Raw genomic sequence first — 26739 nt, 5'->3', positions numbered from 1 at the left:
TCCTACCATAAATGGTCAGGTAAAAAGCAGAGTCAGCACAATGGGGAAGATAACCCTAAAAAGATATCCCCTTTACCCAGTCATTTAATTGACCAGAATACAGAGTCCATGCAAATTACCAGAATTTCTGTTAAAAACTTGGCCCAAAATGAGTATGTAAAACTGAAAGTACAATATGTACATTCTATTAAAATTATATCGAATTTCCAAAAATAACAGACAGCAATTTCAGGTCGAATTCTTAACTAAAGCTCTAATGCCAGAGGATGGTGCTATTTGCCTGCACATCATCCAAGTAATTCAGAAACAACATCATGCCTTTTACACGTTGACACAATTACATTCCCGTTGACTGTATTGAGGAGCACAAGGCATTTTACAAAAGAAAGCTTTCCTGATCTACGACTTCTATTTATGCACCAAAATCACTTCAGTATGAAACAGAAGTTTAAATATAAGAACTGTGAATATGAAAAACATATCAAACTGACAGTATTTAAATAGTAAAATCATCTTGCATTTGTTTAACTTTTCCATAACCATTCTGCAAATTTTCTCCAGAAACTTAACAAGGTGGCCTTTTAAAGGTGTAGAAGAAAAAAATGTATTTATTAATCACATATGATTAAGAATGTTGAAGCCGCAAATATTTTTAGCATTTTTAAGTCCCAGAAAAGTGTATTTTACAAAATTTTAGTGTAGTGAGAACTTCTAGGTAAGACTAGCTAAAACTTTATTTAATTCAAATTTAGGTTCTCTGAATTCCCAACTCTCCCACTCTGCTGGTGACATTACAATCATACTAGTTTCTGATTAGGCCAGAGAGCTGACATAGCTGTGGGAGAATTAATCAATTTTTGTCTTAAAATTCAGTCAACTTTGAAAGTCTTCACTTGTCCATGCATCCACTTTTTCTGGTTCTCTGCAAAGCTAGTCCTGTATAAGAAAAATAGATCCACTCAATGCCCTTCCATGGTTTCAGGGGCATTTCAGTGAAAATTGCAATGTCACAGCATAAGCCGCATTTCAGTGGAAGATTTGTGGCTTCAGAGCACCAAAAACCTAATCATATATCAGCTGTTGAAAAAAGCAGCTCAGGGGCTTATGTAAGATGTGATTTTAAAGAATCAAATGTATTCATCAGATTGAGTATGGTTTAAAAGAAAGAAAAAAAAAAGAAGGTCCAGCAGTACAGCAATTACTGATAATACTAGATATACACAAACACCCCTCACTTACTGTAAATTGAATTCATGAGTACAAGTACTCACTAACTGAATTGACTTTTGCATTTCTGCTTGCAAGGATATGGTAATTAAATAGCAAATCCTCAGAAATGTTCCCTTTTAGTTTGTGGGGGTTTTCCCTTAAGAAGACAAAAAAATAGACATACTCTACTTACATATTTTACAAAAAGTCAGCCAAATATTCCCATTTTGAAAGCTTTACCTATAATGAAGATGAAAGGAAATTACAGTATTTATTACAATTTCATTAAAGACAGAAGGAATGGTAGTATGGGACTGCCAACAGAAATGGAACCAGAAAGATGGAAACACATGCTGTGGAACAGTTCAAGGGGTTTTACTTTGGTTGCTATAAAACTGACTTCTTGATCATCCTTGCCATGCTCACCATCTCCTACTCAACAGAGATGGAGACATTTTACCAAGTTAGGGCACTTCTCTGGGATCTAGTAAAACTAAGTACTAAAACAAAGTCCTCACTATAACTGACAGAAACTGGATGATATGTATATGATTCACACCACAGTAAATGTTCAGACTTTTGACATTTTTTGAGAGCTTTTTTTTTCTTTGCACTTAGACAAGCCACAACCTTCCAATTAAAAAGCACTTCACTATAGACTACTAATCAGCTTTAGGTGTGAGCCTCAGCTCAAAACCAACCATCTTTGTGTTCACTATTTGCTCATATAGAGAACTCAAAGATCTAGCTTGCATTTGTGCTAGAAATACTTCAATGCCAGTTAAATTCTACAGTCCATAGCCACAGCAGAGATTGGAACTCAAAAAGCGTCATTTCAGGACACTGCACTGCTTTCATTAAGGCAGAAAACGGCTACTGAAGAAAAAGATACTAAGGTACAAAGATGAATAAAGTTATAGAACTTTTTCTTCTGAAACATAAATAAGACTCTAAATATTCATAGTATAAAAGCAACATACCAAAGAGTATTACAACTCTCCATACTGAAAACTACAATTACATAAAAGAACACAAACAAAAAACCCATTGCTGACAAAAAAACACTCTAATACAGTGATAACAAGTGGGCAATTTCAAATCTCAAAATAAAAATCATTAAAAGATATTATTATTTTGACCAAATAAATTAGACACAGTCATTTCCCAAACAGTCACAGAACAATGTTTAGTGTTTGTGTTTCTTGATCTTGAGCAATTTTAATAAATTGAGGAAAATGACAAGGAAAAAGACCATTACCCAGAATGGAAATGATGCTGGAAGGCAGGCTCCAATGAGAATGAAACCAGTAAGACACAAGACTAACATTCTAACAAGCTTGCCTGTTTTGCAGAAAAAATTGTGTTTTATGCAAGACAGCGCAACACCTTTTACTCTGGAAGGAAAAAAAAAAAAACAAAAAACCCAACTTCAAAAGGAACAAGAATAAGAAGTGAAATAGGAACTACCATGTTACATTTAATAGATGCTCTCACTTTTTAAGGCAATCAATCAGAACAGGGTCTGCCCATGTGCCCCCAAGACAACGGGAATTTTCTTCAGAGCAAGTATTTGTAGGTGTGCCCATAAAGACTATATGTAAGATAAGCAGCTAACTACTGTAAATAAAATTTGTAAAGAAAACAGCTCACATGAACTAATAAGACAGCTGAATGATGGAAAAAGTACCTCTGACAGGTGACGAGTCCCAGTACAGAAGAACTCCCAGACCCAGGAGATAATAAGCCCCTAAAAACCAGAGCTGTAATCAAAGATGGAGGATAGAGTAGGAGAGATGGTATTTATAGTTTTACAACACAGAATAGCTCAAAGGTACTGTTAATTTGAAAATCCTACCTCTTTTGGTATTCCAACTAGTCTCTTAATAACCAAAACTGAAGCAGGTACTGAAAATGTATAACCTTGTAAAAAGCTAAATGATACATAACTGAGTTTATTTTAAAAAACTGTGAACCTTTAACAGTTAAATACATGCATTTAAGAGCCACCTGAACAATTACTCTGAAGAGAAAAATGTTAAAGGTTCAGATTCTTACCAATCAGAAAGAATAAATGCTAAAAGGACAAACTGGAAACAAAAGGCATTAAAAATACATTGTTCTTTGTACATGTAAATTAAGTTAAACATTTCGCACAATTTGGTCAAAGGAAATATGCTGAGTGAACATACACCTTTTATAGTACTTGTTTTACTAGGACTGAATGTAAAATAATGAAGCAAAACATAGACAATTAACAAAACCAAGCAAAATAATTAACAAGGTGCTGTTTTTCCTTCTGTTTTTTCCTCCAAATTAGACACTAATACTGATAAACCTGCTCTTCCCCTCCTTAACTGTTCCAAGATTTCAGACTAATGTCTTACGCCATTAGTTCAATTTTGCGTTATTTCTCAACAACAAAATATGAAGTTGGTATAAAAAAAAATAAGTAACTGTTCTTCAATATCACAGTTCTTCAATAGAAATTTCAGAAATGCTAATTAAAGTTTTAACACTTTTTCTTATATCAGTCTAAGATAGTTTTAAAAAAATTAGATTTATAAATTATTTCTAGGTAGATGGGACAGTTAAAGTACGTTGGAGGCATTCAATTTTAAAAATATAACACCAGGAGAAAACACTTAAGATTTCCTCCTTCTAGCTGAATTTTGTTTTCAGTGTTCTTACAGCATGAAACCAAAGGTTGTAGGTGCACCATCAAGTGTTTCTACAATATGCTCACAACCTATAATTCAATACTAAAAATTACACTTTACAATGTCCTATTATTTAGCAAGGTGCTCTCCCTATTTTTTATAATAGATACCACTTAAAATCAGAACATATTCCCATCATCATCCAGTCTTACTCCCCTCCTTAATGCTATTTTCCACTCATGGGAGAACATCAGAAGAAAAACAAAGGGAAATGAGGCTCCAAGTTCAGTCACATTCTTATCTACTAGTTTTTGGTACTATGTCCTTAACAACGGGGTACATGAAGATGTGTTATCCACATGCGACTGCTCTCTGTGGGAAGAGACCTTGACTGGTCATAAGTATTCTAATGAACCAGCATTTAATTCTACCTTAATACTGGCATTCGAAGCTCAGTTTTTCTGATATAATTAGCTACATCACCACTATCAGCTCTTGCTGACAGACTTTCCAGATATTCCTGTGCTGTAAAGGATCTTTTTCTGCATGCACCTCCCAAACTCGAGCAACTCCTGCCATTTGGAAAGAAAGACTGCAATCTCAGTTTTGTTCTCAGTGCTACACAGATGATAGTTCAATAAATCACACACAAACCTACTCAACAGCAGCTATCTTTAGCAAAAGACAAGCAATAACTAAATACATCTATAGGAGAGGATGACCATATTCTCAAAGCACAGATTGAGATAGAAACTGGTAGATCGAGCCATTTGAAACTACTAAGGCATACTTTCCTGTCACATAATTTTATTCTAGTTCATTCTTGTGAAATTTTCTGGTTTTCTTCACTGTAATAGCAACAGGCTTCCTTCAACATCTACTTTTAGTGCTTCCTTTAATTCTAATGGAAGGTTCATTTCCTAAATAAACAGAATTAGTTTGCAACTCTGTCATCTTGTCCTGTTCATAAATACAGTACATTTGAGGAAAGGCAAAAATTAAGAGGAAGTAACAGTTACTAAAAATGCAAAGATATAGAAAAGCTTTAGCATTCTTTCTTATTTAAATATCCTAGTGGCAACACATTTAGAGACAAAGAATATTTGAATGTTAGGTGAGAAACTGCTAAAGATCTCTGAATCTAACTTGCAAAACAAACTCAAGTTGCATCAATGCAGTACGCTGATCAAACCTACTTTAGGTTATCTGCAGTCCAGAACTGCCACAGTATTAAAAACAACATACTAGCAGGAAAAAAAAAAACCACACCAAGAAAACCATCTGAAAACAAGTTCACGCAACTATTACTACAATTTTAGAGACAAATTTTAAGCTATCTGAAAAGCCACAGACAGTTTTCCAGGACCACCACTGTGCATCACACTGTTTGTGTGAACACTTAGTTACAATAGATTATATACCAGAAAGACATAATTCCCTAAGGAACACATTATGGATGCTACCACCAACAATGGATATTACTAGGGATTTAGTGAATCTACCACTAATTTGATGATTAAGCTGACAGTAGGGCTTTCCGTAGCTAATTGATACAAAATCCTAGAATTAAGCTCTAACTGTATTTACCAGGGAAACCACTGCAAGGAAAAGTGTAGACACTGGCCAAGCTGAAGTAAGCAAGGTATAAGTAAGCCACTTGACATACACAGCAGCACACATTTGAGAAGCACAAAATACATTTTAAAAAATTATTTGTTCTGCATTAAAAAATCAGGAAAAGTTTATAAAAATGGCACCATCCTTCAGCACAAGAAATGTATTCACATACATAGTTCAGTTTTCCCTTTTGAATTGCAGCATGTTTTACAATATCTGCATTATTTATCTACACCTTAAATATTTATATATATTATCATTCTGAAAACTTATTTATTCCACATTTTCCTATTAATTCATCTGGCGACAGCCAAATTTATCTAATTCAAGTGTTATCAAAGATGAACTTGTTTAATTAAGTCTAGAAAAAATGGAGACCGAACATTACCATAACCTGAATAAAGGAGACCTCTATTTTGGAAAATAACAACCTATATATAGATGTAATGTGAAACATAAGACTGGAGGCTCTATTCTTCATTGCCAAAATAATTCAAAGACACAAACTGATTTATAAGAAGCTGCACATCTGAGTTTAGAAGTAAAATTGAATACGATAAAATATAACCTATAGTTTTAAATAAGCTTTGCACAATTTATCAGATGCAGAACGCCAGAACAATTTCATATGCCAGTCTGAAGCAGTGCATTTCACCCTATCATGACTTCAGAAGGGAACTTGAATGGACTCGAGTTCATTGCTTAATGTTTTTCTCTACACTTCACATTTACAGTAACGCCCTTAGGCACACAGATTGCATCCACAACCCTGTAAGTTTGTTTCCATACGTTATCAGAAAAATAGCTTTGAGTAGCACTTTACCTCCTTTTTTTAACTTAAGCATAGCACTTGGTGTATACACAGTTACACCATCTTGCCTAGTGGACAAGCAAAGTTAGTCATTTTCCTGTTTATGTGGGTCAGCGATAGGGAAGAGGAAAACATGAAAAATAGGAAAATGTGATTCTAAAACCACAAAAAGTGCTAACAAGGGCTTGAACAAGGAGTAACCAAAATAACATCAACTCGTATTTTGGAATTAATTAGATATAAAATTTCCACTAAGGGTAAGCTTTTATATGCAGTAAAAATATGGAAAAAGTACTGAAGCAACAACCAGCCAAAGCTCTTCCATGTCTTTGCCAATAGGGCACTACAACTTCTGCAGACACAGGTATTTTCCATAACTACATTACCTAGTTTTCCAAGCTTTTGGTATTTTAAGCATGAATTTCTACTTTCTTATAGAGATTCTAACAGTAGGCTCATGAGTTTTAATTTTAATGGCCATTTCAATCACAAGTATAACAGAAGGGAGAAGCCTGGTACTTCATGCATTTGTAACTGTCCACTCTTGAAGACCAAAATGCTAGCTTTATGAACAAACACAGAAGCTGAGATGATGAAAAATGGGTAATGTTTTGTCACCCAAGAACAAAACAGTTCAGTTGTAACTAGAGTCACACAAGCATTAGGTGGGTGGCATTTCTGTTGATACTTATGTGCCATAATACACTACACTATGCAACTAATATGCTTTATAACAATACTGAATCATACAGAAAATTGCAGAAACACATCCAGAAGACAGTACAAAGTATCTATTGATAACACCAATTTTCTAGGGAAGGAAGTATTTGTAGTGAAAGACACCTAGCATAGGCAGACATTGTGAAGTAATTTTGTATTTTAAGCTTGAATTTTTACACCTTCCTGGCTTTCCCTTTTTAATTTAATTTCTGAATTTTCACACATTTCCTGTTAACATTCAAACTCCTTTTTATCAGTAATGTATTTTAAACTGTTCCTTTTGCTCCCACTATTTCGGATTTGATATGCCTATACTTCTAACATTTAGGTGTCTTACCAGTTTCTAGAGCTGAAATGCATTACTTTTCAACTGCAAAATACTCGTGTGTCAGCCTTGTCAACAGCCCTGCTTTGAGTACTCAAGTGCAAACTTCAGGTGGGACTCATTCATCCTTAAGACTTAACAGGATTTTTAAAAAATGTGACTCCAACCTTCCTGATACTCCAGTAATCCCATCTGAGAACTTAGTAAATGCTTCACTTTACCTTCTAGAGACACTGAGAAAACCAACTGGTAGTTGATTTTGACCATGACCTAGAGGGACTGACATAGAAGGCCACTGTAGGAACTAGCAGAGCTACAGCTTCCCCAGGATCTCTGATTCTTCTGGAATGCCAAAGCTCTAAAAGGACACAATCATTTTTAGTTTTATCTAAGCTCTCTTAGTTTCCAAGCAAAACACCCGATTTTCATATAGGATACAGACAACTACAAAAATGATTGACTTTGTATTGGTTTACACTTCATCCTAACAAAAGTAAACCAAACTAGTGTTAGGAACATAAAGGATAATTCAGAAAAAGCCTGGAGTGTCACTTTTTCCAGTGTAGGTGTATAGTGTGTATGAGGAGAATCTCAAAAAGATATCTCAAAGGATTTTGAAAAGCTTTTCATTGCTGGTGACACATTTTTCCCTGAAATAAGCCACTTCCTTTCTAAAACCCACACCGTACCTCAGTGTCAAGATTCAGTAACTTCTCAAAGTCTGTGTATATATTTTTCTTACCCAAAACACGGAAGTCTTACATTCTCATTTACTTTCCATGATTTAAGATATATCATGTCAGATTCAAACATTTCCATTGAGAAAAGAACATATCTTCTTTATCACAGACTGAATGCATGCCATATCTGAGTACAATTAAGTACAATGGGTCCTCATCACTGTAGCAGGCATTTGAGAACTGTCAAGTTACAGGAAAGTTAGCACAGCTAAGAGAAGTTTGGTACAAAAATTTCCTTTTAAGCTACCTGTTTACAAATAATGTATTTTCAAATGAGCAAAAATCAAAGCATCAGAGCCTAGTATGATAATTGGAAGTAAAACCTGAGGGACTCTAAAGCTAATGAAAATATATTGTACGTCGTCATTAAACTTCAGAATGTTTGTTCCTCCAGGATTTCTTTGGAATTAGGCCTACAGATAAAACCCATAAGTATCAGTTTGTTTGGTTTTGTTTTTTTCATTTAAGACTCCCAACTTCACTTGTCCATAAACCGTAAAACAGAAGTGATAGAAGTTATCTGTTAAAGCACAATAATCTGCATTCTGACACTTTGCACTAGGAAGCAACCACTATCAGTGTCCATCTGCAGCATAAATAGACAGAAGACAAATAAGTATTTCTCCATGGAAAGAGAAACACCCACCATTCTGAACCGAAACCTAACCCTGCTGCATTCAACTGAGTTAAAAGTAAAAGCTAATTACCTCGTCACATTGTGGTGATGTTTGCATGATTTTTTTCTTTTTTATTTGCTACTGGTGTAAAACAAAAATGAAAGAAGATACTTATACAAGAGAAGCAAGAAAAAGAATTTCACAAAATGAAAAGAAACATTAACAAAATGCAAGCTAAGCACCTCTCAATTTTATTTGTGCCTTTTCTTCTAGAAATTGCCCACACTGCATTAATAGTTTCATCAAAAACCTGAATACATGTAGTATTAATAAAAATATAAATCAAAAATACACGCCGGTGAAAAAATACCTGCTTCTCTATTAACTGCTTCTCTATTAACAAAGCAGTAAAGCCCAATATCTAGAAAACTAGACTCAGGTGTGAGACTTGTGCTCTATTCCTAGATTATCTGGCATATCATGAGTAAGGCTTTTCAGCTTCCTGTGCCTTACTTTCAATTCTGACTCTTTAGTATGAAGTTTGTTTCTTATTAAATATTTATAAAAACAGCCTTCTAAAAGCCGTTTGCAGTGCTATTCCTGAGAAATTACCATAAAACAAAATAGCCAGTGCCACCACAAAGACAGCTCAACTCTAGATTCCTTGCTACCCCAACAACAATAAAACTAAACATGCTCAGTTCACAGTAGTTTTTATTTCCTGCAAGAACTGCACATTTACAGACATCTGACCTCCTTCTTGCTCAAGCATCACTAAAATCAAAAATCTTAGTGTCATAAAGTGGTTAACAATTCCGTTAATGGTGCCTGAAATGGAATAGAACCTTGCTCAGTCACCAGTATCTGTTTGTTCTGCAACACTAACACAGGCAAAAAGAAATGAAATTGTAGCTTAGCCAGAAAAAAAACAAGCAGAAATGAAACGAAAATGCAGAGAATGCAGATCTTTTTGACTAAGAGGGTAACATTTTTACATAAATATTTTTTAGAAATGTGAATTTTAAGAAAGGTTTTTCAGAGAACCCATAAATATCAGCTACATATCATGAAACAAAATCTTTGCTTATCTTGACCATAGTGAGAGCAAACTTACTACAACTGTGTGTTTCAAATTACAATCTCTGAATATCACTAATCATACCAAAGTAAAGGACACCTGAGAAATGCTACATATGTCAAGAACATATGCCACCAGATAAAAAAGAGAAGTCTATATTAAGACTTCATTCTCTCATGTTATGGACAAAAATATTCAAAATAGCCAATCAAAATATTAAAATAATGTCCATCTTCATCTAGCTATTGCCTTCAAACATTGACAAGATCACAGAATCACAGAATATGCTGAGTTGGAAGGGACCCACAAGGTTCATCAAGTCCAACCCTCAGCCCTGAAGAGGACCATCTCCAAGAGTCACATCACGCACCCGAAAGCACTGTCCAAATGCTTCTTGAACTCTGTCAGACTTGGAGCTGCGACCACTTCCCTGGGGAGACTGTTCCAGTACCCAACCACCCTCTGGATGAAGAACATTTTTCTAGCAGCCAACCTAAACCTCCCCTGACATAACTTCAGGCCATTCCCTTGGCTCACCACAGAGAAGAGATCAGCGCCTGCCCCTCCTCTTCCCCTCACAAGGAAGTTGTAATTTCAATGAGGTCTCCCCTCAGTCTCTTCTCCTCCAGGCTGAACAGACCAAGTGACCTCAGCTGCTCCTCACATGGCTTCCCCTCAAGGCCCTTCACCATCTTCGTTGCCCTCCTTTGGATGCTCTCTAAGAGCTGAATACCTTTCTTATATTGTGGTGCCCAAACCTGCACACAATATTCAAGACGAGGCCACCCCACTGCAGAGCAGAGCGGGACAATCACCTCCCTCGACTGGCTGGTGATGCTTTTCCTGATGGCCCCCAGGACATGGTTGGCCCTCCTGGCTGCCAGGGCACTGCTGAGTCATATTCAACCTGACACAGACCAGGACCCCCAGGTCTCTTTTTGTGGCACTGCTTTCCAGCATCTCATTCCCCAGTCTGTACGTACATCCAGGGTTACCCCATCCCAAGGACAGAATATGTCACTTCCCCTTCCTGAACTTTATATGGTTGGTGATTGCCCAGTCCTCTAATTTGTCGAGGTCTCTGCAAAGCCTCCCTGCCTTCCAAGGAGTCAACAGCTCCTCCCAATTTTGTACCATCTGCAAATCTGCTTAGTATTCCTTCCAGTTCTGCATCCAATTCATTTATGAAAATATCAAAGAGCACAGGATCCAAGATGGAACCCCACTAGTGACAGGTTGCCAGTCTGATGTCACCTCATTCACTATTACCTTCTGTGCTTGACCTACGAGCCAATTGCTCACCCACCACACGATGTGTTTATCCAGCCGTGTGCTGGACATTCTGTCCAGAGGGATCCTGTGAGAGACAGTTTCAAAAGGTTTACTGACTGCCTTGTCTTTCAGGTATTTATCAATACCTCTGAAAGTAACCTTCTCCATAATTTTCCCAGGTACTGAAGTGAGACTGACAGGCCTGTAGTTTCCAGCACTTCTTGAAAATCCAGACAATGTTTGTCAGCTTCCAGTCAGCTGGAAGTTGACAAACTGATGATGAGTAAATACTTCACAAGCAACTCTTCTCTAAAATCTCCATATTCTCATTATAAAAAGAGTAAAATAATTTTCACTACATTTTCACAAGTCTAATTCTTAAGAGATTGTTCAAGGATTCTCTTATCTCTGCAGACTACAACCATTTTACAGGTTCTAGTCATCTTCTGGTCATATTATTACCAGAAACTTGTAGGGTAATGGGTTATTTTCTAAAGGAATCCTACCAACAATAAGCATCCAAATCAATTATCTGACCAAAAAACTACTGACACACCTCAGAAGTCACCGACAATTGTTTCTGATGGACCATTTTTAAGCATGCAACATAATGAATCCACAAACCAGATAAAGAACCCTTCCATGCTGACACTGACACTAGAAACCCATGAACCATTTCATACAGATTGTTCATCTCAACAATCACCTAAAATCACAAAGAGCAATTGGCTTTTAGTTTTTGGTAAAATTATGTACTTTAACAACCTACATAAAGGAGCAACTGGTTGTATAATACAGCAATAATAGAACAGACGCATTCCCAATGAACTGCATTGAGATATCAATTTGGGAAGAAAAGAGACTGCTTCAATAAATAAATAAATAAAACACCATTGGTTTTGATTTTTGTTTCACTACATTGTTTCCTAGTACAAAATAAACATACCAGTTTCACAAAAAAAAAACAACCTTCTCTTACTTCATCAGAGAAAATCCACAGTCAAAATGGATTAAAACCACACACAGAAGTATAGATAATGACATTTCCTTATCATCTAATTACTAGTTTGGACACAGTGAATTGAACATCAAATCTATTTAAGAGTTTATCAGCTGTCTACACTTCACAGAAACAAAACAAAACATCTAAGTTATCCATAAAAATTCAACTCAATTTCCAAAACCCCTTCCCCCCAAAAAAACCAGAGAAGCGTCCCCTGTCAGCACTTTAGGAAGTTTGCTTTTACTGCGTGAATTACAATGTCATGAAATGTTTGCTTGAAATATTGATTCATAATCAATATGATACAAAAACATTTTAAACATTAGAGAAGTTGAGTACTTTAGATTTGAAAAAGATGTAAATAATTACGCATATAACCCTAAACTACTAGTACTACTACTTGTATAGTGGAATTGTAATAAATTATATACTCTTCACAACGACAATCTGTATCTTCATACAAATCTTTTGTACAGCTATTCATTCTTGCAGTAGTAGTAGTTGCTGTTTAACTTTTTGCATAAGTGCAGATTTTCAGAAATTGTTGACTACTGAAAAATGTTATTTGAATGACATGATAAGATGAAATAGGGCAAAACACAAGATTGCAAAGACTACCTCACTGTGCCAACTAGTCTCTAAGAAATAAGATTTTGAAATATAATTGTGCAATAGTTCCAGAAACTTAAGCAGTTTGCTGCATCTGAAACTTAAGATCTTGAGAACTGACCAAACAGATTTTGCCTTACTTTCTCCACAGGAATCTTCCATGCATCTTCCATGCCCATTCAGTCACAACTCTATTTCTATCAGGTAAGTTAATAAGAAATTGTAATTAAATCAGTGCTTTAGGAATATGCATTTTATTTACATACATAAAGTTACATCGGTTTTGTATTAAAAATATTCAGCAACCACTCAAAAATTATGCACAAAATAAATTTAATGTACAAAACGCCTTAGGAGTATTCAGTTTGAATACCAGAAGTAGTATGTCTATGTAGTTTAGTATTGTCTTTTTCTCTTCATATGCAAACACAGACAGGTATCTTGCAATGTTAATATGTGAATTCCAAAACAACTAACACAATTAGCTCATATTAAGCAAAGATACACAGTAGCTGCAAAACAAGGAGGGGAAAATTATATATATATATATATATATATATCAAGAAAATAAGCTCACTGTGTCAAGCATTAAACAAGCAGATTTAGTTAACAAGAATTCTAACATTCATCAGGCACAAATCCTTCAGTGCAAAGGCCAAACACAGCCTTGTTATACAAAAATGCCACATACTATAATATCATGCAGTATTCTAAGACAATTAAACCTGTCCTTGATACATAAACGTGGTTCTCAGTAAAGAAATTAAGGAATAATTAGGGAAATTAATAAAATACCTATTTCATTTAAAAAGCAAATACAGTGACATAATACCTTTTGTTTAGAAAAACAAAACGATAAAACTGTCCAAGAATGAAAATAAATAATTTCTGCTACAAATTATTTGGAATTCAGGTTTATCCACCACTTAGGCACCTTCTGCAGTGTTCAGTCTGTCAGTCTGTACTAATTCAAGGCTCACTTCAGGATTCAGGACTGCAAACTAAAGAAAAATCCCTCCCCTACCGCTTATACACTGAACAGCACGTATGGTTCTTTCATGACCACTAACACTACAGTCAAATGCAAATGAAAAAGTAATTATATATGAAAATCTAGGTACCTAACAAGATCCAAAGTTGTTTACTAAGGTAGCAAACCCACAGTAAGAGCTGTGATAAACATATATGTTTTAGTCACCTGTTGAAACTTTAATCTGCACGAAAACTATGGTAAAACCGAGCTCCAAGTACTACACATTGCCCCCGCTACTTGTACGTACTTTCCAATGGGACCCATACAACATACATTTAGTTGTTCAGATCAGGCTCTAAAATTACTAAAACGCTAAGAAGTTTTATGCAAATAAGGGCAGCCAGAGGAATGAGAGAACAGATCAAAACCAAAGAGAAGCTAGACAAGAATAAGAAAATGTTTAGATGGAAAAGTGAAGCAATGAAAATTTAAAAAACCCACATGTACTAGAAATCTCTACCAACATTAATTAGTGCCTCAAGAATACTTGGAACACAAGAAAGCAAAACCACCTAAAAACATACCAGGCATGAGAATGCCAAACTTTGCACTAATGTTCTGTGTTTAAAATCAGAATTTCTATTCTAGAAAACACACAATCTTGGAAAGCTGAACTTTATAAATTCTCCAGATAGGACCTTTTGCCTCAGTAGGAGTAAGAGACTTGGATTTTTAAGCAGGGGAAAGTTAACCTTTGGACTAACTACAGAGAAACAGACCACTGAAAAGTATTTCATATTCTTCACACAGAAGTATTTGCTATTATGACTAATTAATAAAACTTCCAGTATTACTATCAACCAGGCTTCTATGGAAAGTCTTCAGAGGAAATCAATTATGCTCCTGCTAATGAACTTATCACTGTACAAAGGACTGTATTTTTTAATCCTCTAAGGCACTCAAAATAGGTTAGGATACAGACGGCTAGATTAACACGTCAACTGGAACATAAACACTACAGCACTGTCATTATATAAAACTTTTATTAATAAGGGTAAGAAACATTCATTTCATTCATGAGGTCAAAGGTCACACTGCTCTTAAATGACAATTTCATCAACTAAACAAACAAGCAAAATATACAGATCATTAAATTTGTACCTGAGAGAACTGGATGATGTTTTATTTTTATTTAGAAACAGAACTGTAGTGCAACCTGAAGTCAAGAATAAACCTAAAGTTTTTGTCTTCTTTTTGATGTAATATGATTAAGAAAAATTAGATTAAAACTAGATGAAAGTTGTTTCTACTGTTTCATATTAGCTGCCAAGTTTAGCATGAATATGTGTATGGCAGTACATGAACAAACATATTTTTGTAGTTGCAGCAGTATCTTTATTGAACTTATTGCTGTTCAGAATTTAAAATAGTGACAATGACATTGGAAATATATTAAAAGTCATAATGTGTACTAAGAAGAAAGTTAAAACATATATACAGTTGCTAATTTGACCAACAGGGCACCAGAAAACCTCCAGAATGTTCTGATTTGGATCTTTCACCTGAAGATTCAAAGCAACAGTAATGGGTGCAAACAGTAGAAGAGAATGTATTTCCATTTCTAAAGGAAGTTTTCTTCAAAACAGACAAGAAGCAGACACAAATAGCACTTATGCTTTGCCTGATTTTTTTTTCCATTGAGCAAAGACTCTCATGCTACAGTTGAAAGAACTGTTACTCCAATACTCCTCTGAAAGACTTGAGAATAAACCATAGAATCCTAGGGAAACTTCTCATGAAATAAATGCAGCATGTATTTATATATCTATAAAATTGCTGTTTTAACATTCTGAATATCATATTTTGACAACTGATTGGAGGGGGTGCACAACAATTTTCACTGCTTGCTCCCCTACAAATTTGGTCCTATCAAAAACTATACATGTCCTACCACAACCAGAACTGTCAAAACCTGAGGTCATTGAGGCTTTTAAAAACTAAAGGTATTTCTGTTGTAATAGTGTCATCAGTATAAATATAGAAAGAGAATAATGACAGTGACTGGAAACATCAATTACAAGACTGACAGTTTAATAACATACCTTTATCAGAAAATCTAACCTTAAAAACATTTAATAAAACACTTGTAATATAAACTGAAGTTCCTGCTCCCCAAACTATACACCATATAGCAAAAGTAAATTACTTTACAAAATAAAGTGTTCTTCCCAATGAACTGTATCTTCAACACCTAGAGATATTTCAAGACGTCTAATGGTGTTCACAGAATTTTGTACATGCAACATCTACATACTAAAGTTCAAGGTTTTTGCGAAAGTTAAAAATGTTAAACTGTCAGTGAAAATTACGCAAAAATTAAGACATTCAGTGCAACAGTTTAAAAGTTCAGATACAAATTTGCTACCAATCAGTAAGAACTGTAATATGTCAATTTAAAAAATAAAAAAAAAATCAATTCTGCATTATAAATACGTCCTATATGATTTTTTTTTTTAATATAACGCGATATAAACAGTGAGACTTGGGTTTTCCTTATTACTGTCTTGTAAAAGCTTTTTTTTGGTTAGCTTTTACAATATCATCAGGAGATGCTGATTTGAAATCAAATGGTGTTATGGCTACTATGGGACCAGTTTCCTTGGGTTTTACATCTTGTACTTGTCTACTGTATAGGAAAGTTTTATGTACACCAACTGTGTGACGCTTATATCCTTTTGGAGGATAACGGAGGCACAAGGTTAAAGCAAAAGCTGAAGGTCTTGCACACAGCGCCTTCACCCATGAAAGGGACAAATCCTGCCTCTTAAGACCATGCCCTTTTTTGGTTTTTCTGTTTATTTTCGCAAAACCAGAACATCTTCCTTGTTTTTCTTTTACAAGTTTAGTTTCAGGGCTTAAGATACTTGACTGCCCTACCACATTTTGCTCTGTAGATACATCTTCACTTTTTACAAGGACACTCAAATCAATGCTGGTTCCTTGGGAAGGCCTGAATTCCATTACATTGTGCACAGGCAAGTCCATCCTTTGCTGAGTTTTATCTATTTCAATAGTCTCTGCTATTAAATCCGAGAGTGATAAATTCTCAACCTCCCTTACTGGAGAAACTTTAGAGAGGGCTAGAGAAGACAAAGATCCTGTCAGCTCTGGCATCCCAACTGAAATCTGGGGTTGACTTACTAGTTGTAATAATGACGAGGTTCCTAGTTTCCTATCAGTGAGGCTTGCTGTTGACTGGGTGTACAGATCAGCCAAAGAGTAACAGTGGCTAGCACTGCTTTCCTGGTGCTCCTGAAGTAAGTCAGCCAATGAAGTACTTCCAGGTCTTAACACTGGCAAAGCAGCCATGTCTGAAGAGGGACTTTCTTGTTTTCTACTTTGCACAAGCGAAGAAAAATTTTCAAGAAGTTCATTCTTTTCATTTACAGTATGACTGACTTCATTATCAAGAGCCAATTTTCCTAAAGCACTTGTTAAACATGGAGGACTGTAAAAATTTGCACTACTACTACAATCAGAAGTATTTGGGGAAATGAGAGGAATGTTGTCTTCAGGACTCAGAGAACCACAAACCACATTCTCCATCAGCAAGGATTTCAAGTCCTGTGTTTCCTTGCATTTCGAGGGGTTACTTCCTATGCTAACGTAAACACTGTCAGGAACTGGACTTACTGCATTAGCACTTTCTGGTAGTTGCTTCTCTGCCTGTTTATTCACAAGTTCACAAAGTGATCCTTTACACAAATCATCACTGAATGAAGATGACAGAACAAGTGAAGAGGATTTCAATCCTTTCCTTTCACATGAAGGTATATCGGATTGTTCAGCATTAAGGAGTACTTTGTCATTTGCAATATTCTTTAAAGAATAAAGAGCTGAGCCACTTTTGGCTGTCAAGTTTCCAAACTCAGGTTTGTTGGTGTTGTCGGCAAAATTTTCTCCTGCACAAGAGAAACTGTCTGTATCAACACACATTTCTGGACAACAATGTAAGTCTCCTTACCTTACAATAGCCAATAATTTTCAGATGGAAGTGCAATCACAACGAAATATCCAATTTTTTTAAAGTTGACAGCAGCAACAAAAAAAAAAAATCAAGAAACATGAAAAGGCATTTAATTACTAAGTGTTATCCAAAGGTAAGGAATGCTCTACAATTAAATTACATGTATCTACTGAAATATCTAAGAAACTTTAAGCAAAGAATGCCAGTAAAGATTGCAAAGATTTAAGCACAAATCAAAATAAGAAAAGTTACTGTACAGACACTACCAAAATAGGGAGGTATTGGGGATGGGAAATGTCAGTTCACCTAACAAATAATGGAAGCACATAAAATTTAAAGATGCTGTCCACCTTAAAGGGATACGCATTAATTCAGTCATCATATATTATAAATCAGAAATCTATCATGAACTGCAGCTCTTTGCAGTTTGCATTTAAACTGACACTAAGGTGTTATTTTGACTTCCAGCTCAAGAAAAGCTACTGTTTCCTTTAAATGTTTTAGAATGCAGATATAGTAAGTTGATATTCTTTAATTCTCTAAGAAATTAATATTGCAATAATAAGCGTCTTCAGTTTGAAAAGCCAAAATTAAAGTGTAGATAGAAATTAAATCACCTTGAATGTAAACAATTAAATATAAATATACCTTTTGTATTCTTTGCTAAATTCACAGCATCTTTATTCTTGGTCTTCACATTTTGCTTACTGCCTTGTGAAAGCACAAGATCCAAAGCCTTCTGTACATCAAATTTACTATCCAGTAGTGCTTGCACCATTGCTTGTTCTGGTATGGACTCTGCCAAAATTTCTCTCATTTGATCAAGGCATGAATTAAGACGGGCTGAAAGAAACATAATACTGTTATAAGCTGCACAAAAATGTGTCTTAGATGGCCTAACCACTAGCACCACACCTCTAATAAGAAAAGAGAAGAGAAAAATATTACAATAAGTTAAAACATTTAGAAATTAATTTCAATCTCACTTACTGCCCTGATAAACTTTGTTTCCATACCCTACAGAATATTTGACCTATTTCAGACATTGCTATAAGGAACATATCACTGACTACTATTTATTAATTTAGAAAGTCTCAATATTGAAATATTTTGATGTTGTAAAATAACTACCTTAACTGCAGAGAAGAAATATAAATAATCACCTTAAAATTATCCAAATTAATTTAGTAAGTCAACGTGGAACCCCACTGAACAGTGTATTTTAAGCATTTACAGATGCTACAATTAACACCGGAAGTAAAACAGCAATTTCGAGGTCCTCAGGCCTTAACAACTGAAAACTCTGGATCAACATGCCAGGTTTCAAACTACCTGCAATCTTTGCCTTTTCTAAAAGGCAAAGTAATATATTTTTTGGCTGATAAAATCAATTTTCTTTGGAGGGTATTTTTGCAACTAGCCTTGACTAAGCTACTTGCTGCACAACAAAAGACTGAAAATTCACCAGTCTGCCATTCACTGGAAGTAGGGTGTTGATCAGCCACACAAACATAGAAGAAGAAAATCTTCCTGAATATCCCAGTTTCTGCCAGTTCAGGTTTTAGAAAACAGGAACTGAAGAACAGGAAGACAACTACATATTTTTTATTTGAACACCTCCTGAAAGATTTTTAAAAAACTTTGCTACAGAAATTCAACACCACAGAATTCCTGTGGTGTGGTTACTTAAATTAGCACCTTCTACCTGTAATTCAAATAGCAAGTCAATGTTGCCCACACATTTGCCATGGCAAACAAGTATGGGCAGAGCCCTACACAATGGCTGGTTGCCATTTTACTATCTAACATTCAACAAGGACAATCTCTGCAGCCACATTGACTGCATCAATAACTTTGTATTAATGGCCAGCACTGCACATTGTCTCAAATATAACAAGTCTTCTGAGACCGCTGCTCTTTTCACAGTAGGAATGATTATTTTGAGGTTTCTTTTCCTCTTTTTTTTCAGTCTGGAATGCTAGTTTCCTTCTTGTACCAGTTCTTGACCGATTAAGTCTGTCAAAAGCATCGTGAAAAGCTAGAGGACCATATGGTCTACATCACCTGTACCATTGCACTGGCTCGTTCTTTCAAATTGCCCTCTACAGCATTATTTCCTGCTATAAAAACAGGATGCTCCCTAATGTACCATATTTAACCATATCTAAGCATTAGCATAACTTCTACCACTGTGACTGACATGGAATCAAAACTGTTTCTGTTCTATCTGTTGCTCTCAATTTTCTGCAACTTCTTTTAAGTACCAAATTTCAACGCACTTTACCTGACCTTATCAACATTTTAAAAATAACCCTGGTTATTTCCAAAACATTAAAAACTATATTATCTATTAATACTTACAAAGAGACTTGTCAATCTTTTTCACAAAGCAAGTAATTAAGCAGTCAGGTAGCAAGTTTAAAAAACGAAAGCAAGTATTTTTTCCCTCACCACTTAGCTCAGAACTTATCTGGTAATGTGGAATTCATGGCTGCAAGACTGAATGGAAACAAAAGTCTTATGAATTCAAAACAAAGTAAAAAAGATTGTAGAGAATATTGGCTACTGTTTCAAGGAAATGAGATACTTTGAAAACCCCTCTAATGCTGCTAATTGCTATACTTCAGAATGCAAAACAAGCAAAAAATCATGCTACAAATACTCAGTATCCAAGAGTCAAGACTTGAGCAGTCAGTACAGCTGTTCTTATGTCTGAATTTCACATGAAATCTCATTATTTCTAGTAAAAAAGTAGGAACACGTTTCAGTGTATGCAACCAAGTTACAAGTAATTCACAAAAGGTAGTTAAAAATTTGAAGTCATCACTGAGGCTACGTTCATGGAAGGTGTTGTTCTACCACAAGGTTACAAAACTGTGAGCAGTGCTGATCAAGAAACATTAATTTAAGGCTATTCTAGTAAATCCTTAATTCATATTTGAGATTATTCTGATAGTTATTTATTTTCTATAATTACCTCTATCAACTTCAGTCAACTGATGACCGGATGTAAAATAATCAGCAGTATCATCGGTACCTTCGTAGCCATATTCTTCTTCTAAAGGCTCAGCAAATGTGGCTGGTTTGTCTCGTCTGGAGTAGATAAACTGAGCTGCTGCATTAGATAAAAAATGAAGTATATAAAAAAAAAAGTCAATTTTTTTTTTTCCTTTAAAAACAAAACATATGTAAACTGAAAATAAGTTAGGAGACTGAATTGTTGCAGTGGTTTCAAGGGGGTGGGGAGACACTGCTGTATAATCACTACTACCTGAGAACTATACGGAGCATACAACAGCTCATACTAGAATATAAATAAGTCATCCTCACAGTGAAACTACAAACTGGCCAATATCCTTGTATCCATGTAATCCAACAATTCTGCAAAGTTCAGTATTGGAACAAAAGAATATACTCATGGTTTGAAAAACAGTATTTTTTATACAAATTACCATCTGTGGCCTAATGTCTTCAGAGCCTTACTCCAGAATTTTTTTTTACTTTAGTTTCAAGAAAAAAAAAAAGTCATCATGAAATTCTCGTTGCTTTTACAGTATGTCACTGTGAAACTACTAATAAGACTTTCACAGAGTTGAACATATTCTTCCCTTTTTGGAATTTCATTGGAAACACAGCCCATGAGTTAAAATGTATAATCACACAAAACTTTAAACAAGTGTACAGTTTCACTCTGATTTAGCAACACATTAAGGCATATATACATAAAACTCCTTGCTGAATAAGAGCCCCAGTCATTATACACTCTCAGAAATGTGCAAGGTATAATGTAAACAAATTGCCCTATGTTACGTAATATGCCCCCCAGCTCTGAAATACATACTGAAAGCATACATATATCCTGAAGTTAAGTAGTATAGCCTTAGAAACTGTTTCCCAAATGCACACATACTGTTTCATATTCAGTCACCAAAACTGAAGCAACTATTAAAAGATCATTAAACGATCTAGATCAGATTATTTTATAAATGAAGCTTACACACAAAGAGTTCTTAGGAAAATTACTGTGCACAGGCAGGAATTATTTTTGCAATTTATCAGTCTATACGTGAGCAAAAAGTATAAGTTACATATTTTCATCACAAAATAAACAAGGCTATTACTAATTCTTAGAGAATGACTGAAAAAATCTAGCAATTAAACTCAGAAATTGAATGCAAGACAATCTGTTGGGGAATGTGACTACAAATACAAAAATTACACACCTAGATTCCCTCATCTAAAATCCACAGCATGAAAGAGCAACAGACTTTTAAAGATTTAATTATTTCAAGTTCCTGTGACCAGAGGTCACACACTACATCACAGTCACAGTGGATTTAGATCCAGACCAGTTTCCCGCAGTAGCACAGCTTCATATCAACACCAGCTGTACTATTTCCAGGGCCTACTCAGCTCTAGAAACACTGCCACCCAATCTGGGGAAACTCTGAACTGATAACTTGCCAGAGACTTGACTGGAGAACACAACCTAATGGTTCTACAGCGGGGTTAAATTCCTCTTGGCTGAGCTGCTTCAATTACATCTTACCTGAGCACACGGCATCACTTTTTTTAAACCTACTTTGCAACATTACAAACACTGGGAGGCTGGTTACCTCCACGTGACCTTGCATGAGAGGAGAAGCCACTGAGGATCAGCACTACATCCCACAATAAGACTCCTTGCCCCACATTTGCTTAAAGTTGTGTAAAAGACATCAACTACCAGGTGCAGAATCACAACTGTTAAGCCCACACAGATTGTACCAACAATTTGAACAGACAGTAAATGTTTCATGATTATCAACACATTCCCACAGACCAGATTTCTCCATTTCCAGGTATATTCTGACCATCTAAGATAATATAATATGCTTGTAAGAGTCAAGATGTAGCCAGTTGTCTAATGTGACTTAGAAAAATACAATACTAACACCACATAACTGACTTTAACAGGATTGTGGCTACTATGCACTTTTCAAAAGCATCACTAGCCTTTAAATATTGTTTTAATCAATAAATATCGGAGCAGGGATCAATGGACAATACTTATATGTAATTATATGAACTAACCTGTTGAAGGAGAAATGCAATAATCATCTTCTACAGATTGGCCATACACATCATCATCTTCAAAATCTATAAGGTAAAACCAGCAAGATTCATGTGCACAATTTCTAAATAATATTATAACTCAAAGTGTAGCTTTTGCACAAGGTTTTATGAAATTATGCATCTCCAGTATTTCAGAAGCGCAGTTAAGTTCTTCTTATTCACCAAGGTAAGAATTTCTAAGTTACAATAATAGAATTTTGTTAGAATAATAGAATTTAACATTTAATACTCTATTCATTAGAAAAGTTGAAAATTTTCAAGAGCTAGAATGCTTCACACCTCCTCCTTCAGCATCCCCTTTGGAAGGCTGCCCTCTCAGACCAAATCCAACTTTCTACAGCTACACAAATCTTTACCCACAGCACTTCTCTTGATAATTCTGCTTCACCTCTCAGTCTGAACCACAGACAGTTCAGTTACAATCTCTACTCCAAAAACTCAGGATCAGCATTTCTACTCACTTCCTATGTATTTCTCACCTTTCTTCTCATTTTATCCTCATGCCCATCCACCTTTCAAATGAGGTTCAGCAAGGGAAAAAACCCAATTCACAATTCCCTTTGAATACGCAAAATTTTTTCAAGCAAAAAGCAAGAATCTTACAGTTACTTAAACATAACCATATACTTTCCTCATTAAAAAAAAGGCATCAAGAAGCACAAAGAGAAAGTAAGTTATGCCCTGTACCCCCAAAAAGTAATCCTAATATTATGTAAATCTTGAAAATAAATTTGTAATTTTCACCAAGTAATAATGAAATACACAAAAAAAGTAATAAACTATTGTTAAAGATCCTATTGCATACATTTGGCAGTTTCACAAGTAATACATATTGTTTATTGTTTTAAAAGACTTACAGACCACAGCATGCACTAACCATAAAAATAATTATTTAAAAATGACAGAAATTAGAAAGAACAGAGTAGAAGCCACTCAAGCATTCCAGCTGTATCACGAACATACTCACAGATATCACATTCAGTTATGATCACAATAACTCAAAAACAAGAGGAAAAAAATGGAACATGGTCAAATAAAGGCCACAAAATCTAAGGCCTCAGAAGTCTTCCTATGAAAGGAAACCAAAAAATACTGTAAATATTTACTTTAGAAATGAGGTACGTAATTGAGCCAGATAAAGCATTACAGAATCATAAGTGGCATAAAAAGAACATATGGCATTAAACAAAGCAACAAAAAAGACATGAAATCTACCTCATTCGGGCCATAAACGATTGTATGTGACTATAGAAGCAGTACATTGTGCAAGGATAAGACCTGACACGTAACCCAACAGTAATGTTTCCAACAGCAATTGTAACTTAATGGCTACAGCAAATTACTGTCCATCTCAACAACTTCATTAAAAGATTCTAGTAAGTGTGTGAACAATGAAATGAATTCTATGAATTGGGCACTCAACTTCACAGATGCCACAGTCTGAGCTGAAATCAACATTTCAACCAATCTGTGATGAAAAAAAAAACTCTAAAGGATGAAAAATCAAGCAGTAAAATTCCCAGTGCAGCCCAAGAGTTTCCCTATATTAGCTAAATTTACATATACAAAACCTGCAAGGTGGGACATACAGATGCCACAGCTCATATAAATTTACATGACTTGCACAAATATTCCAAGATAACAGTGCAAAACGGAATTTGTGCACCTCTAGTACATACACAGTGTGTCTGTTCACTCAACAGCAAAAGACTAGGAGCAGGCAAAAGCATTTCTAGTAATTTTTAAATAATCTGACAAAGTGAGGCAACAAAATTGCTGCTCTCTTAACAAAGGATTCTGTAAAATACCAGTTTCAACTGGAAACGTGTCCATTTTTCCACAGCCCAAGTCAACAGCAAAAAAAACTTTGAGAAAAAAAGAAGTGTGATTAACAGTTTGCCTAAGTTAATGGGCAAGGGCACAAAGAAAGCTACAGTAGTGCAAGTAAGAGCCAAGTTCTTACAGAACTCGTTCATTCCATGTAAGCTTAAGTATAGCAGGACAGGTATCTGAAAAAGAAGTCGATCCCTAAATGCGCAATTTCATCTTTAAGAATTACATTTCTTCCGCAGGTAACAGCTGTTGCCTCTTATTTCTTGTTATGGCTGAACATCAGCAACAATTTGCTTGCATTAGGCCGTGAACACAACTTTTAAGTTTTACAAGACTAAAGGTGGGTGGGTTAAATTGTATTGAGGCTTATTTTCAAGTCACTGCCGCTCCTGAAAAACAGAGTCAACTTGGGTATCTCAAGGCAGCGCAGGGGGGACCCAGCTGTGGCTTGACCGCGCTTTGCCCGTTTGGAAGCTCCCGGCAGGCCCGGGCACCGGGAGGAGGTCCTGAATGTCAGTGGCAGCGCGGCCACGTGTGCCCGACCCTCCGCTCAGGCGGGAAGCGGGCCGGGGACGGGGCGGAGAGACGCCTCGCACGGAGCCCCGTCCAACCCCCGCCGAGGGGAGGTGAAGGGGCGGCTTTTCCCCTCCCACCGCCCCTGACAGCCCCCCGGGCCCTCCCCTACCCCCGTGCCGGCCCTGCCACACCCTCCTGCCCGCGGCCACCGGGACGGGCGGCCTGGCCGGGAGTAGGGGCTTGGGCCGGGGGAAGGGAGCAAGCACGGAACGGCAGCTGGGGCGGCCCCGCAGCTCTGCCGCCGGCCTGCCGCTATAACCGCTACCTTCGTCGTAGTTGTAGCCGCGGACGTTCCTGTGCCGCGACATGATGGCGGCAGCAGCGGCCTCGCTGTCCCGCCCGCGGTGGCGCTGGCGCTGCGGGCCTACGGCGCCATGTTGGTGTCCGGCGAGGCCCGGCGGAATCCCCCCTGCGCAGGCGCGCCGGGCACCTTTCCGCCAGCGTTCGCCACCGCGCATGCGTCTCTCCCGTGGTTCGGGACCCTCCTCGGGCCGGCGGGGCGGGAGTGGGGAGCGGCTCGCGCTCCGCCCTCGCGCCGGGCGGATGCGCGCGGGTGGCGTGAGGGAGGGACCGCCCGCTCCCGGGCAAGGGGTGGGTTATCGTTCTTGGAGGAGTTCAAGTCACGGCTGGATGTGGCATTTAGTGCTGTGGTCTAGTTTTCAAGGTGGAGAGCAGACAAAGTTTGGGCTCGGAGATCTTTTCCAACCTAAATAAACGATGCAGTGATTCTGCTAGAGTGTTTCCTAAGGCTGGGGGTTACGTTGTGCGTCGGGGGATACACGTTCGGTTTATGGGCTAAAGGCAAATGCTCTCTAATGGCACAGCACAGTGCTATGCAAAGACACTAGCCCTGAGCTTAGTAAGAGATTGCCAAACTAGTCTGTCATTCTGCTTGTGTTACTTTCCCTCTGACTGGTATAGCTCCGCGAAGCTAGCCAGCATGTTTGGCTTCAGAAAGATGTGTTGTACACAAAAACCCACTTGTTGGTCAGCACTGTGCTAAATTCTTTATCTCATCTGCACTTTCTGAAAGCTTGTCTTGAGTACTTCACTTGTGACCTTTCTCTAGTGAGTCCCCTTATTCCCATCTCTCTTCAGCCATGTTTTTCCCTAGACTGTTCTGCGTTCCAGTGCATGCTTCCAGTCACCATCATCTCAGATTTACCAGCCCTGATCTCTGCTCATAGCCAGCCCACCCACTTACACATGAAGCTGCCTTGCCAAAGGTCTCTGCAGCAGCCTCTGGCGCTGCTGTGCTCAGCCCATCGCAGGGCAGGCTCAGCCTGGAGTAGCCACCAGCGCTCCTCACCTGCCCACAGCAGGGAAGCGCCCTGGCCCTCATGGTGCCGCAGCCGACATGGAATGCTGGCATCCAGCCTCCCACCCACTACCAGCAGCATGAGGCTGCCTGCAGTTGGGTGCACCTCACCCCCGCATTGTTGCTCTCACCTCTAGCTCAACATAAGACAAATGGCCTTGCCAAAACTGATCTCTTTCTGACAAGCATAGAATCATCAGGGCTGGAAGAGACCTTCAAAATCATCCAGTCCAACTGTC

General features: G+C 37.0%; 1 protein-coding gene across 3 annotated transcripts in view; it reads right to left on the bottom strand.

Annotated features, from left to right (window-relative positions):
* Window positions 1-25637, bottom strand: part of HBS1L (HBS1 like translational GTPase) — a 60332-nt gene extending 34695 nt beyond the window's left edge. The window contains exons 1-4 of one of the 3 annotated variants that reach the window (XM_051792566.1): window positions 25448-25637; window positions 22732-22797; window positions 20636-20773; window positions 18307-18501 (exon numbers count right to left, since the gene is read on the bottom strand). In XM_051792566.1, coding sequence (XP_051648526.1) covers window positions 18307-18501; window positions 20636-20773; window positions 22732-22797; window positions 25448-25490 — 442 coding nt within the window. In that variant the 5' untranslated portion in view covers window positions 25491-25637. Of the gene's footprint in view, window positions 1-17324; window positions 17344-17655; window positions 17676-18306; window positions 18502-20635; window positions 20774-22731; window positions 22798-25447 lie in introns of those variants that run through there. The other 2 variants (XM_051792568.1, XM_051792569.1) reach the window with 2 other exon arrangements.
* Window positions 25638-26739: the final 1102 nt, after the last annotated feature.

This window comes from Manacus candei, unplaced genomic scaffold (genome assembly GCF_025592945.1).
Source record: "Manacus candei isolate 608988 ecotype Guabito, Panama unplaced genomic scaffold, ASM2559294v1 h1tg000034l, whole genome shotgun sequence".
NCBI lineage: Eukaryota > Metazoa > Chordata > Aves > Passeriformes > Pipridae > Manacus > Manacus candei.
Note: the sequence above shows the minus strand (reverse complement) of the source record. Positions and strands in the feature narration are given on the sequence as shown.